Consider the following 13,922-nt stretch of genomic DNA (forward strand, 5'->3'; position numbering starts at 1 on the left):
GGATGCACTCAAAACTTACATTAAATTATTGTAAAAAAAAAAGTATGTAGTTTTGCTGATTTAATTAATTTAGCCTTTGGATTTGGTGTATATTTGTTAAATATTCCAAAACTGAAAGCAATATTGTGATATAATTTGAAATCTCTTTACATTTTTTCACCCCATTAGTGCCAGAAAATATTGTTTAAACACCGTATATATTCACAAAAATATACACTCTTTATCATGTATTTATTTCGATTTTAGCTTGACTGCAAAAAAGGGTAATTTCAGTAGTGAAATTATTTATTTAAATTTAAATTTTTGCTGAATTTTTTTATTAAAAATAGCAACTTATGTGAAATAATGTTTTCCTCTTTTATTTATTTTTTATTTTTTGGATTTGACATTAATTATTATACATGATAATAAATACAGTATTTTCACTTGGGTATTGGGAAGACCAAGTTATGAAATGTAAATTATTGTTAAATAATAAAGAATTTCAATATTATTAATTGGACATTTTTTTACTATTATCGCATTTGCAAAAGGTGTCATGATTACATAGTTATTACTCAACTTAAAAAAAAATATAAATTAGCATTAATTTCGTACAATTCCATAACTCCTAATATTATACATACTCAATTGTTTTTACGAACTATTTTTAGAATAAAATGGAGTCAATTATTATTAATTTAGGTCGAAATGAAATTTTTTAATCAACTTTTTTTTATTTATTTGTGACAGTTGTTTCGCCTTGTGATGGCAACTTCAAACTTTGACAATGCCCTCATCTTTGTTTTGTTTGCATAATAACGGAAAATTGTAACAAAATATTTTTTTTTTTCCAAGAAAACTTTTTATATACATATTTGAGTATTTGAAAGAAAGAAAAACAGGACTATAGTGGAGCCAGACTATATGGGGTATATTGTAAAATTAAATAAAACATATAAAAACAGAAGCATAATTTTTTATTAGTTTCGATGAAGAAATTTCAGTTGATTTTTTTCATATAAAATACATAACATCTATGTAAAACTAATGTAGTAATATATTTTACATATATGTATTTGTTTTGTGGCCATACAAAATTACAATTGATATTAATATTCATTAGTTTAGTATCACAATAAGTGTACATTTGTGTATAGCAATCCTTGTATGGCTGTCCAAATTTAAAACACAGTAAGGGATTTTTTTTGTAGTAGGTTTTTTTGCATTTTTGGACTAAGTAGAGTCTACTTAGTTCATAAATACAAAAAAAACCTACTACAAAAAAATGTCCCTTACTGTGTTTTAAATTTGGACAGCCGTGTATACTAGTAAATAACATTAACGGGGCATTCTCCTATCACATCCATTCATATTAAAAATATATATGCATAAAACGGAATTCTAGCGGACTTTTCTCGCATCTGATTTCTCACCAGTATTGGTGTGATAATTTATTTATTTTATTATACACAAAATTATATTTTACAATTATTGCTGACCGGATATTTGTTAATTATTAGCTAGAATATGCTTTCTTGTGATTTGTGGGAGAAGTAAACAAAGTACTTCATAAATAAATACTATGGAGATACCTTATTGGCTGGATGGATCAATCCTTGTGAGTGCTAAGTATATCTTTATCTTTTTTTTATGTTAACTCTTTGCCCGTACCACATGAAGGCAAAGAAATGGGCAAAACTGCAGATTTGTTTGTTCCTGTTACAGGCACCCCGGCAAAAAATAGCTCAAACTGATTTTACCATATCATTTTATGAGGAAGCTGAATGCATTCTCGCAGGGTGGCCTTATGTGTCGCACTGTAATGGACTCCAATGTCAGTATTATTTTGTATATTTTAAACGCATCTTAATATAATTTATTTGCAATACAAAATCTGCTATTTTTCCAAATAAAATCTTTAATAAAACATATCAGTCAAAGGGTTAACCCTATCACCGCTCTTCAAATTACTTGTGACATTTATTTTCTTAAATCATTAATCATTTATAACAGATATGTAAGTATGTTACAAACCGTCTATTGTAGATAATAAATAATACATTTAAGCTTTGAAGGAAATGATATATTTTTTTAAATACATAATTAAATTGAAATTTTTACTTTGTGTCTTTCTCATTCTTGAAAACAAGCACTCATGTTACCAACACAATACACAGCGCGGGTGAGATGCAGATTTGTTGTCGAATTACAGCGACCGACCACCAAGAGCAGCAATTATATTTTAATATTATTTTCACAGATGTCAGTAGTATGAAGAATTAACACAAAAATTATTATCATGTCAACACTGGGTCTGCAGAAATTTTAATTTCGAATACCGTGCTGTCACGAACTCTGTGCCAAACGCTTATTGGGCATTATCAAAGATGACACAGACTCTGTGCCAATCACGGGTAAAGTGTTAAAAAAAATATGATAGGAGAATTACCATATAAGTTTGCCTTTCTACATATTAAGGCACTTCTAACTAAAACCTAGAGTATTCAATTCACATTAATTTTCTTATTGGCAATTTACCCTAAATGTTTTATATCTATGGAATTTTAACAAGGAATAAATTGTCTATGATATTTATTTACAGTATCTGTCCTAATTATTAGCCAACACTAAATTTTATTCATATTTTTTTTATTATTTTTATAAATGAATAAAAATATGGGTGTCAACAATATAATGTGCACGAATATTTTAATTCAATACTATTTTCGGGTAATCAAAAAGTAAATCTTTGATTTAACCAAAGATAAAATGCATACTTTTTTTTTCAATATAAAACATTGTTTAATAGTCATGTAGTAGAAGTTGTAAAGTAAACTAAAAGGGGTATTACTATTTTTATTTTAAATGAAATATAATTTTAAGATCAGACAAAAAGTAGGTAAAAATTGTTTTAAATTGATGTAAGCATTTTCCATAAAGAAAAAATTATCATAGTTTATTTCAAAGGTTGGGGTAGGTTAACAATAGGTTTTTTTTTTAAATATATATATATTTTTTAAATCACAAGACAATCGGTTCTATTCTTATTGAAATCTGTAAAAAAGGTGATATAAAGGATTACACTTTCTACATTTCAAAATGCTAGATGTAAACACTGGAATGTAGTGATGTCATTGCGAATTACAAAAAAAACAGATTATTCTTAGATTATTTTAACCTGATATTTCACTTCAAATGGAATGAACCTTGAACCTTATTAGGACAACCACTGTATGTAAATTTAATTACTTTTAAACATATTTTTGAAAAACTACAAAACAACATATATTTATACATATCAATCCAATCTTTTTTTCTTTTTAACTAATTAGACAAATTTTGCATTAAATTTTCAGAAATTTAAAATCACAAATATATGTAGTAAATATGTATCACTCACAGCCATAACCTTTTGCTGCACAGTAAACTGTAATTGAATTCGAATTATTTAAGTTAATTTACAATATTATAATAATCACACTTAGGTATAAAAATAGTTGAATGGCAAAACTAATCCACATAGTAATTTGCCTTTTGTTTAGATGGCTCTTAGTACAGAAAATATAATACAATTTTTTTCTAAAGTATTAACAAAACCACTTATGACTTAGTTGGTTTTTTTAGCTGGTTTTTTCTTGGGTTCAGGTTTAGCAGGATAAATGGCCATCAGTGCCAGCTGGACAACGCTTAATCCGAGACCAACCACATTTTGGAACTAAAAAAATAAAAACAATGTTATATTTCTGTAATTAAAAATGGATAACATGTTCCATCTGGAATATAGCATTAATAACTGTCTTTTTGAAACAACATTTGGGCAGACTGATAAGCCTGTCATTATATGATTGAACATGTATGGAGATATATAAAACAAACATAGGTTCAATCAATAATTGCTTGTGTTAAAATTATGTTCAGTATTTAACTTACCACTATGAAGTCATTCCTTAAAATAATTCCATAAAGCAGCCAGAGGAATGTGACAATTGTTCCAGAGAAAATAATGGGGAACGGCATACCGGCAGTACTCTTTGTTTTGATAATGGTTCGCTGGAAATAAAAGGAATGCTAAATTAAAGCTTTCTCAAAGCGACCATAGATGGTTCTAGTGAACCCACAGATAAAGTGTCATGAAAGCGATATATGTAGGAGATCCTAAAATTTGAGTGGTGTGTATACATGTCGCTCACTCCTTTCAAGAACGTCATAAATCAAAAAACTCGATTTTTCAGGAGAACGTTTTTAAAGTTTAAAAATATAATACAATGTATTAAAAATAAATATCAAGCCACTTACTGAACTTTATACTGTGCAACAGATCTTTTTAAGTAAAACCTGAAGGGTTTTTCTCCATTTGAAAAATATTTAGTTTATTTTAAAAAATAATTAAACAATACCTTTTCTTTAAAATGCAAAAACAACACTTTCTGCCCTGTGGCGGGTAAATATTAAGTTAAAAATATGCCGCTTCTGCTGGGATATAGTAAATTTTCTGGGCATTCCGAAAACATGCCCAACTGAAAATTGACGAATTTTGATTTATGACGTTCTTGAAAGGAGTGAGCGATGTGTGTAATGTGGTCACTTAACCAGTCTATGACAGGTCATAAGCCCTGTAAATACTCAGAATTCCATATTCTTCTTCATCTATATTGAGATGTCAAAATGTTAATTGTTATTAAATTAATATTTTAAAAATGCATTGTATTGTTAGAATAGATTTTAATAAATACAGTATCTACTCAATGAATTAGGGCCACCCATTATTTTTTTGAATACTCTGAAATCTTTTGGATTATTATATTTATTTTACATAAATACTTTAAGTTTTCTATTGACATCTAATATCATGTATATTACCTTCTATAATATGTAATATAAACCTGGATTATTTAAGCCTTTACAAAATTTCAAACCCTTTTTCTGAGAAAGGTCCCTAATTAGCACAGGTAGACAGATAGTTGAAAGTTCAAAAAATAGTCCTATCTCATTTATTAGTGAAGTTTCTTGAGTTCTGGTTGTTGTTTTGTTCAGAAAGGTTATATAGTTATCGTGTCTTGTGAAAAAAACTTAATTTTTAATTTTAGTTCATAAAGTATAAAATTGTTGTGTAAACACAAGTGTTTTTTTTGGAAAGGACAAAATGGGAAAAAGTAAAGACATTTCTGAGGAAAATAAGTCTAGTGTTATAGTGCTACTGAAATCAGGAATACTATCGAATAGAGAAATTTCAAAAAAAGAAAACGTTTCTCGTCAAACAGTGGACAGAATTTCAAAATCAATAAAAAATCAGTCACCCGCCACCAGCAATCGGCGAAAGAACTGTCGTAGGATTAGAAAAACAACACCGAGGACTGATCGAAAAATCGTTCAAAGTGCCTTAGAAAACCGTAGTGCATCAGCAAAAACATTAAAAATGAAATTGGAAGAAGAGGGTATAAATATATCGGTATCAACACTGAGGCGACGTCTTTACGAAGTAAATCTGAAATGCAGGCGCCCTGTAAAAGTACCAAAATTGACACCACGAATGAAAGCGGATCGATTAAAATGGGCCAGGCTACATCGAAATTACTCGGTAGATGATTGGAAAAATGTATTTATTTAAATTGAATTTTCAACATATCATTTTAGTAAATAAACTTATATTTGAATTAAACTTAAATTTTCATTATTTTTCAGGTCATCTTTAGTGATGAGTGCCGGTTAGAAGCCGTGACAGAGAGCCGTCGATTCGTCAGGAGAACACCAATGGAACGTTACATTGAGGCCTGTGTGGTAAAAGTTATCAAACACCCCCCTGCAACAATGATATGGTCATGTATTATTAACAATTTACCTGGGCCGTTGTTTTTCGTGGAAGGAACAATGAACCAAAATTCCTATAAGCAGGTCCTCGAATGAATTTTATTGCCCTTCTACCATACACTCGACCCAACAGAAGGTCCATACACCTTCATGCAGGATGGGGCACCTTGCCACCGGGCTAAATCAATAATAAAATTTTTGTCTAACAAAAATCTGCCTTTGCTCCCCTGGCCTGTAAATTCTCCGGACCTTAATCCTATAGAAAACGTATGGAGCATGTTAAAAAATAAGGTATACTCATTTCCAAATCCAACAGTAGACTGTCTAAAAAAAAATATTCAAAAAATTTGGTCAGAAGACGAAGAAATAAAAAACATGATAAAACAGTGCATTTTAAGTATGCCAAAAAGAATTGAGGCAGTTATTTCTGCCAAAGGTGGAAATACTAAATACTAACTATATTAATATGAAAATATATGCATAATTTAAGCGTAATAAGGTGTTCATGTGTAAATAAAATTCAATGTTGTTTTATTCAAGGTTTTCTCTGAGTTATTCCTGTTTGAATTGAGAAATTGCGCGAAATTCTGTGTGGCCCTAATTCATTGAGTAGATACTGTAGTGATATTGACTGGTTGTGATCGGTAGCCTGGAGGGGAAGAGAGGGAGAGGAAGATCCCCACACGATGGACCGATCAAGTTAAGGGCAGCAGCAGGCACCTCGGTGGTTGAAGCGCTGGAAGAGAAAACTGGAGACGAGTCATCGCTTCCACAAGGGTTACAACCCTCAGTAATGAGGAATAAGACAGAGAAGATGAGAGATATTTACCATTCACTATTGAATGCAAGGATGAAGGAAAAATTTAATTAGCTTACCAGGTTGAACAGCGGCGATGCAATGAGAAGCATCATGAAGGCTGTCACAATGAAGCCGAGTCGGTCTTCGGCGACGGCAGGATCTCCTCCGAGGACGATGCCGAACACGCCCGCGCAGATGGCTCCCGCCAACCCGGTGGACAGCCATGCCTGGGTCTTCTCCTCCGTGTACACGTAGTAGAACATGTAGTAAAGGACGTTGAGGAACACTCCGGCAAAACTCACCCGGATCATTGTGTCGTCCCTTAACATTAACCCATACTGGAGGTTAAGAACACCACTGGAAAAAAAAACATCACATGAGTCAATGGAAATCGAAATTCCAATTCTTGGGGAAAATAGTGTTTTGTTTTTAATAGCTTATTTTAGGTATTATGTAAAATTGTAATTAATATTACAAACTGCTGTTTTCAGTTTTTTGTTTTTGAACAGGCGATGTTATAATTCAGTTATAATAAGATATATTACTTTATAACGAAAGTTATAAAATGGAAAATTGGGTATGTATGGAAGTGCCCTAGCCATTGGTGCTATTCCCAGGAAGTTAAAGATACAATTTTTTTAATACAGATTTTTATTACCGAATACAGGTAAACTTTAGTGAAAATATTAACTTGCCACTAAAATTAAAGCCTAGAGAATGAGGCTCAAAATATAAATAAGCTAAAATGTACATCAAATAAGAATATGACAATAAAAAAGACTACAAGCGCAACTTGTGTGTTGAGCCTTCACAAGCAATAAAATAATTTTATTATCATTATATAATTACGTGTATTCCTGCATGTTATACATTGTACGTGTACATATTTGCATATTTATGTTTATTTATAAACATATTTATGTATACAAAAGTGTCTGAAGTAAACTCACTACAGATATTGCATATACATATCTCATTTTTTCTTCTTTGACTTCTATTCACACCCAAACGGTGCATAGAGCACATAATCAGTTCGATACGGTTCTAACACGATTGTCAATTACATGAAGGCAAGGTGATCAGTCCTGAGCTTCAGATTTTTGGGCGAAGGAGTGGAATTTATTTGATAGGATAGTGAAAGAACTCAGGATGAAAGACATTACAGCTATATAATTAAATAAATGAAGGAGGAAAAGTAACAAAATTTAAATAAATACATTTTAATATTAAATATTTTATGTTAAAAGACAAATGTTAATAAAAGCTATTTTGAAATTAAACATTGTAAATTGTTCAAAATAAATATTATTATTAAATGTATTATTAACTTTTGTTATTTAGATAAAAAATCGATTGATGCATCCAAATATCTAAAATATAGTAAATAAATAAATTGAAAATAACAATATAATATAACTTTAGTTTTTCCACTTTAATAAAATTTAAAAAATTTATATAGCTGTTTTTTTATTATATTAAATGCAGTACAATAAGAAATGTCAGTACATAACTTAAATCTAATACAAATAAAAAAATATTATTAAGTAATATTACTATTCTTGAGGATCTAAACTCAACCATTCTGTCATAAAGTAAAAGATAAAACGAAAATACGCTGTAATAGTAATAGATACCATGATATACTGTAGAGATAAGAAAAACATTTACAGTACAATCTGGTTGAACTAGGTCATTATCGTTACATGTTTTCAGACTGTTGTGATTTCACATTTAATGCTTTAACTTACACTATTTACAATTACAAAATAATATTTTTTCAAACTAGGATTTTATCAAAATACTTAAAATAATTTCATCAAAATATTTTTAACTAAGTAAAATATTATTTGAAAATGTTTTAAAAAAACTAACTAACTAACTAACTAACCATCACGCCGCTTCCCCGCAGGGGTAGGCAGAAAGAATAGAGCGCCACACCACTCTGTCCTTGCAAACATTCTTCGCATCTTCCACGTTCATGCATCTCCTCATACATACCCGCCGATTGTTACGACTCCTAACCTGACCACTTTCAAGTATTTGGCATACCTGATCGTGCCATGTTTTTCTCGGTCTTCCTCTGCTTCTTTTCCCGCTAACATTCGCCTCATAAATTTGTTTTACCGTTCTTTCCTCACTCATTCGTTCTACATGTCCAAACCATCTCAACACACCTTTCTTAATTTTATCGATAATGCTTATCTCAGCTTTGCATTCCTTCCTTATTTCACTATTCGCACATCTATCATACATCGTTTTGTCACACATTCTTCTGAGAGATCGCATTTCGACTGCATTCAGTCTACTTTCATCCTTCTTTTGCCAACTCCATGTTTCATTTCCATACATTAGAGTTGTAACCAGGACTCCGTTGTGCACTGCCAGTTTAGCTTCCGCTGATAGGTTTTTATTTGCTATAACTGATTTCAGTGCACCATTCACTTTGTTCCCAGCACCATTTACGTTGTTGCAGATAAAATTATATTTTTGCTAAAATATGTAATAGTTAGTGCATTACACAACTCTCAGGATCAAAATTGAAATAAATGGAGATTTTCAATGTTGGAATCATTTGTAAACAAACTACAAAGCATTGGACTTTTTAAAAACTTACGGTCCAAATAAGAGAAGAAAAAATAAACAAGTCAATTCTTTACCCAGAAATAAAAAAAATAGTGAAGAATGGAATCTTATAAATATATTTTTAGTGCAATAGTGAAATTAAATGGATATTTCCAACAATATTTTTTTAAAATCAACTCAAATACTGGATGGATTAGGGCCATATGAGATGTGTCAATAAGATGTAACATATTTTTACGTGAAGATAATATGGAAGTATATTTATTGGGAAACATTCTTTTCAAAACCTTGTAACTCAAAACAGTAAGGATTTAAATTGAAAAATTAATATCAAATCCCTCATTGCCATATTCATTGGTGAGTAAGATTTTGATGCATAGTGTTACTTTTAATTAAATAATATTTACATATGAATATTAAGTCACGTTTTAAGAAAAAATATCACAGTGCGAGTACCTCGTTCAAAGAAATGAATTTTTAAATCCAGGGTACTGCCAAATCTGTGATAGTTACATAACACGTATTTATATAGTGTTATAGACCTTTGTCAGATGCGGTCTAGTGGTTAGTTATGAAATAGGTAAATGGTTATTAAATATTGCTATTAAATTGATACTTACATAACAATTCCACCAAGGAAGGGCATGATGGAGATATCTTTGGTGTTGCCCTGTTTTCTTATATCATTGCACAAAAATGCCGGAGAAAAGAATTGTGCAACGGTACAGATCGCAGCGGTGTTTCCCACCAGATCCTTGTATCCCTCCAGAGATTGGGCAATGGCTTCCATTCTGAAAATACATATTTCAATCAATTACTTATAGTAAAATTGTTCTGGTTACTACATTGGAAAAAATTTAACGCATTTGTCTGCTAACATGGGATTGTGTCTTAGAAACCCGACTGTCTCTATATAAAGCTTTACCTCTCATATTGGAATGCTTCTACTAGTAAGATAATCAACTGATACTGTCGTAGGTATCAGGAACATATAAATCTATGGACCACATAGTTTCAGGATACCACAATAATCCCAATAACAAAATATGTAATTATGTTAAGACAGGCAAGAAATACAAATTTGCTGCGCTTAAAAAAATATATACAGCACCCGGATTATCTATGCCCAACGAACCTGTAAATACTAATATTAGTTGTAATTAGTTATCTCAACAGAGACAAAGCATCTTTTTATACGATACTTTTTATATATTTATAGGAATATAGAAGTCTAGGCATTCAGGCTTATGACCTGGCATTGGCTCACTCAAGTGATCACTTGTTTCGCCCATTATTGAACATCTATATAGCCTCAATTTAGTTTTTTAATATTCACTTTCGTATCTCAGTTGAAACTGCCAACTATAGAGAGTTTTGTGGAGTAAATAGACCTATAGCTGCCTTCTGAGCATTTATGAGAATTTTTACTATTAGGGGAAGCATAAATTAATATTTTAATTTATATATTTCTTTTCTTATTCAGCGAGTTGTTTTTTTAAAGTTTATTCTTTTTATTTAAAATTATTTTATTGCGCTTGAACACCGGATTTAACAGAAAAAGTAATAAATCAGAATCGTAATTGCATTTTGATTTATACAAATAATGATGCAAGATCTTCTTTTCTCTTATTGGAGCTGTAGCTTGACTGGAACATAAGCAAGGGGACTAAAACAAACATACATTACGTAACAACCCATTTGAATTGCAAATATCAATTGAGAAGATGTAGGGGACAAATGGTTAAGTCCTTGCAGCCATACACACCAACGCACAATCACTTACATTAATTTGACAGGTTTATCTAATAAAAATTTATCATTTCATACAGTGTGGGAAATGCAAAGTATATCTGTAGTAAATATTGTTGATTTCCTGGGTCACCGTTTGAGATTTATGATTCCTTTAAAACAGTTGAGTATTTACTCGCCGCAAAAATATGACACCTTTTATTTTTTAATTAAAATGTAACTTTGTTTTAAAATCACTATAAATATTTTATTATAACTTAATTATAATGTCTACCAGTTTCAAAGCTAACCGCTTCTTTATCAAGACTGATTAATATTCAGTCTTGATAAAGAAGCTGTTGGCTTCGAAACCAGCAGATATTATAATTAACTTATAATAAAATATTTTTAGTGATTTTAAAACAAAGTACATTTTAATTATAAAATGGAAATCACAAAGTTAGTGCTTCAAATATAAATTATACCTTTTATTTATTATTTTTAACAATTATTTTCATAAGAATTAATGTATTTTTATTATAATAACAGATATTCCAATGTGGAAAAAACTATAAGGTTATTTTATTTTATAAAATGCAGTTCCACCAAGAAATGTCAGTACAAAGCTTAAATCTAATAAATAATAGATATGTAAGTTACTAACCGTTTAGACAATAAATTATCATTTATAATATCTTTATAAAAATATAAAAAAAAGAAAATATCATTTATAGCGTTGAACGAGATGTCATATTTAATATAATACATACATAATTACCACAAATTAAATATTTTTACTGTGTCTCTCTCTTACTCTCAAAAACAAGCTCTTAATTTACTATTGCAAGACGCGACATGAGCAAGATGGAGATATATTTTGTTGAATTGCAGCCGCCAAGATCAACATTCTATCATATAATTATACAAAAGGACATTCTGTTCAGGATTATTTGCATAGATGTCAGTAGAATGAAGAATTAACTACTTCTGGGCCAAAAATCATAATGATTTTAACTTGGGTCTGTAAAAAAATATTTTTGATTTTTGGATACCGAATGTGCAGTGGGCATTTTTTTCAAAGGTTTACAGACTGTGTCAGCTACAGATAAAGGGTTAATTTTTTTTTTTTTAAATAATAACTATATTATAATATGGTAAATATCAAAGTTTATATTATTGGCCCATGTCCTAGGTGTGCTGGGATGTTCTACGGGAACTTTGGTGACCCGAGGATTAAGGTAGTTCTAAGGAAAAAACAGGCATAGAACACAGGGATCTTCTATACCCTGGCTGAAGAATCAGAGATAAATATGCTACAATGTAGGTAGACAACTTCTCGCCCATCACAAAAGAAACCAAGGAGATGCTGATAAATCCATTACAAGCCAAGGTCAAGTCATTATCAATAGCCCCAAGGAGGTGCAAAAGTAGTGAAACACTATTGTAATAGTAGGAAGCTATTATTATGAAGGATTTATTTTATTTTAATTAATTTAATTACTTTTATTATCGAATAAAGAAATACTCATACCTAACTTTTTTTTATTTCTTGCATACCTTACTAATAATTACTTTGTGAGTTTCAAGGTTATCACTGGGTATTGTTAGATCATATACAATACAATATTGTACAAACCATTCATGTTTTTTTACCATCATCTTTAGAATAAATTAAGTGTGTAAATGCAACAAATACTGCGAATTGATTTTAAAATAAATGAAATCTAGAGATTTTTTAACATTGTAAACATAGAATTTTATTTTAGAAGTACGTAATATTAATACAACTATTTTCATATATTTTTGAAAAAATATTTAATTTAAATAAAATTGTTCAACTTTAAGGTTTTTTATGACATGATGTTGGTTGGCATAACTTTGTGACACTTCATAATTACTAATGATTTAATTAACTTCGTTCAAAGTATTACTATATTTGTTTTAAATTACGACTACTAGTTTCGGGAGATATTTCATCCCATCGACAAGTGATTAAAACCTTAAAAAGCTTTAAATCACCATTACCGAAGGCGGCCAGCTTTGTCTCATTCAATGATAGGCTAGTAGTACTGAAAACTGTAAGTAATGTCGCGTAAATGATGAAACTGGTAATTGGTCTAAATTGATACCGGTAAGCGGTCTAAAAAATTTAACTGTTTTTATTTATTTTTTAATTAAATCATTTGTTTTATAAATTAATACGTATTTTTTTATTGAACTTTTAACGATAATTATATTTAAATACGTACGTAAATGAGTTGGGAGAGTTAAGTCAAAATTTTAAATAAAATTAGAATATAAAAATGTTTATTTAACTTGGCATTGGCAAATTTCACAAAGATTACAGAGTAAACGCTTTTTTCGCCGAATCAGTTATTTATTAATTGTGGAGGTCAAACATTCACCGACACTTTCAAGAATCCTCAGCGTAAATAGTATATGAATTAAAAAATCAACGAAAAATACTTTGAACCGTGTATTAAATGTAAATAAAAAACGCCTTACTTGTGTGTTATAATTTGATCCGTTCACGGCTACTTATTTACAAAAAGTCGCAATATAATATATCTTCCGAACTGCACGTTACTCCACGATTTCAATACCACAGACTGTTCAATACTTCGATACAAATTCCAAATGACGAAATACGAATGAATGAATAAACGAGTGGTGGCCAAGTGACAGGCTGACAGATAATAAATAGCCTTATCAAACACGAATGTTTTCCGAATTCGGAATTTATCAACAACGCATTCGGGACATACGTACAATTTTTTTTTTGTATTTACAAAAAATATCTCAATTATCATTTACATTTAATTTCACATGTCGAAAAACAGAGTTTTAGTATGCCTTAGTAACTACTTTTTGTCCATGGTATAATAGTTAGCGTGTTTATCTCCGTATTGGTAGTCCCGGGTTCGATTCCCAGGAGGTGGTGAAAATAAATATTCGTGATTTTACACTCTAATATTTATGTAATATAACTCTGGACTGGTCCCTGAAGCGCAGGAGTGATCAC

General features: G+C 30.2%; 1 protein-coding gene across 1 annotated transcript; it reads right to left on the reverse strand.

Annotated features, from left to right (window-relative positions):
• Positions 1-1,624: 1,624 nt before the first annotated feature.
• On the reverse strand, positions 1,625-13,598 carry LOC148309720 (sugar transporter SWEET1). Its single transcript, XM_088259535.1, has 5 exons — positions 13,406-13,598; positions 9,793-9,963; positions 6,667-6,946; positions 3,913-4,032; positions 1,625-3,697 (listed from the first exon to the last, which is right to left on the reverse strand). The coding sequence occupies exons 2-5, from the start codon at positions 9,960-9,962 to the stop codon at positions 3,590-3,592; spliced, it is 678 nt and encodes a 225-aa protein (XP_088115661.1). The 5' UTR covers position 9,963; positions 13,406-13,598; the 3' UTR covers positions 1,625-3,589.
• Between the last annotated feature and the right edge of the window lie 324 nt (positions 13,599-13,922).

This window comes from Brachycentrus maculatus, unplaced genomic scaffold (assembly GCF_059751285.1).
Source record: "Brachycentrus maculatus isolate JH-2025_06_01 unplaced genomic scaffold, ASM5975128v1 h1tg000118l, whole genome shotgun sequence".
NCBI lineage: Eukaryota > Metazoa > Arthropoda > Insecta > Trichoptera > Brachycentridae > Brachycentrus > Brachycentrus maculatus.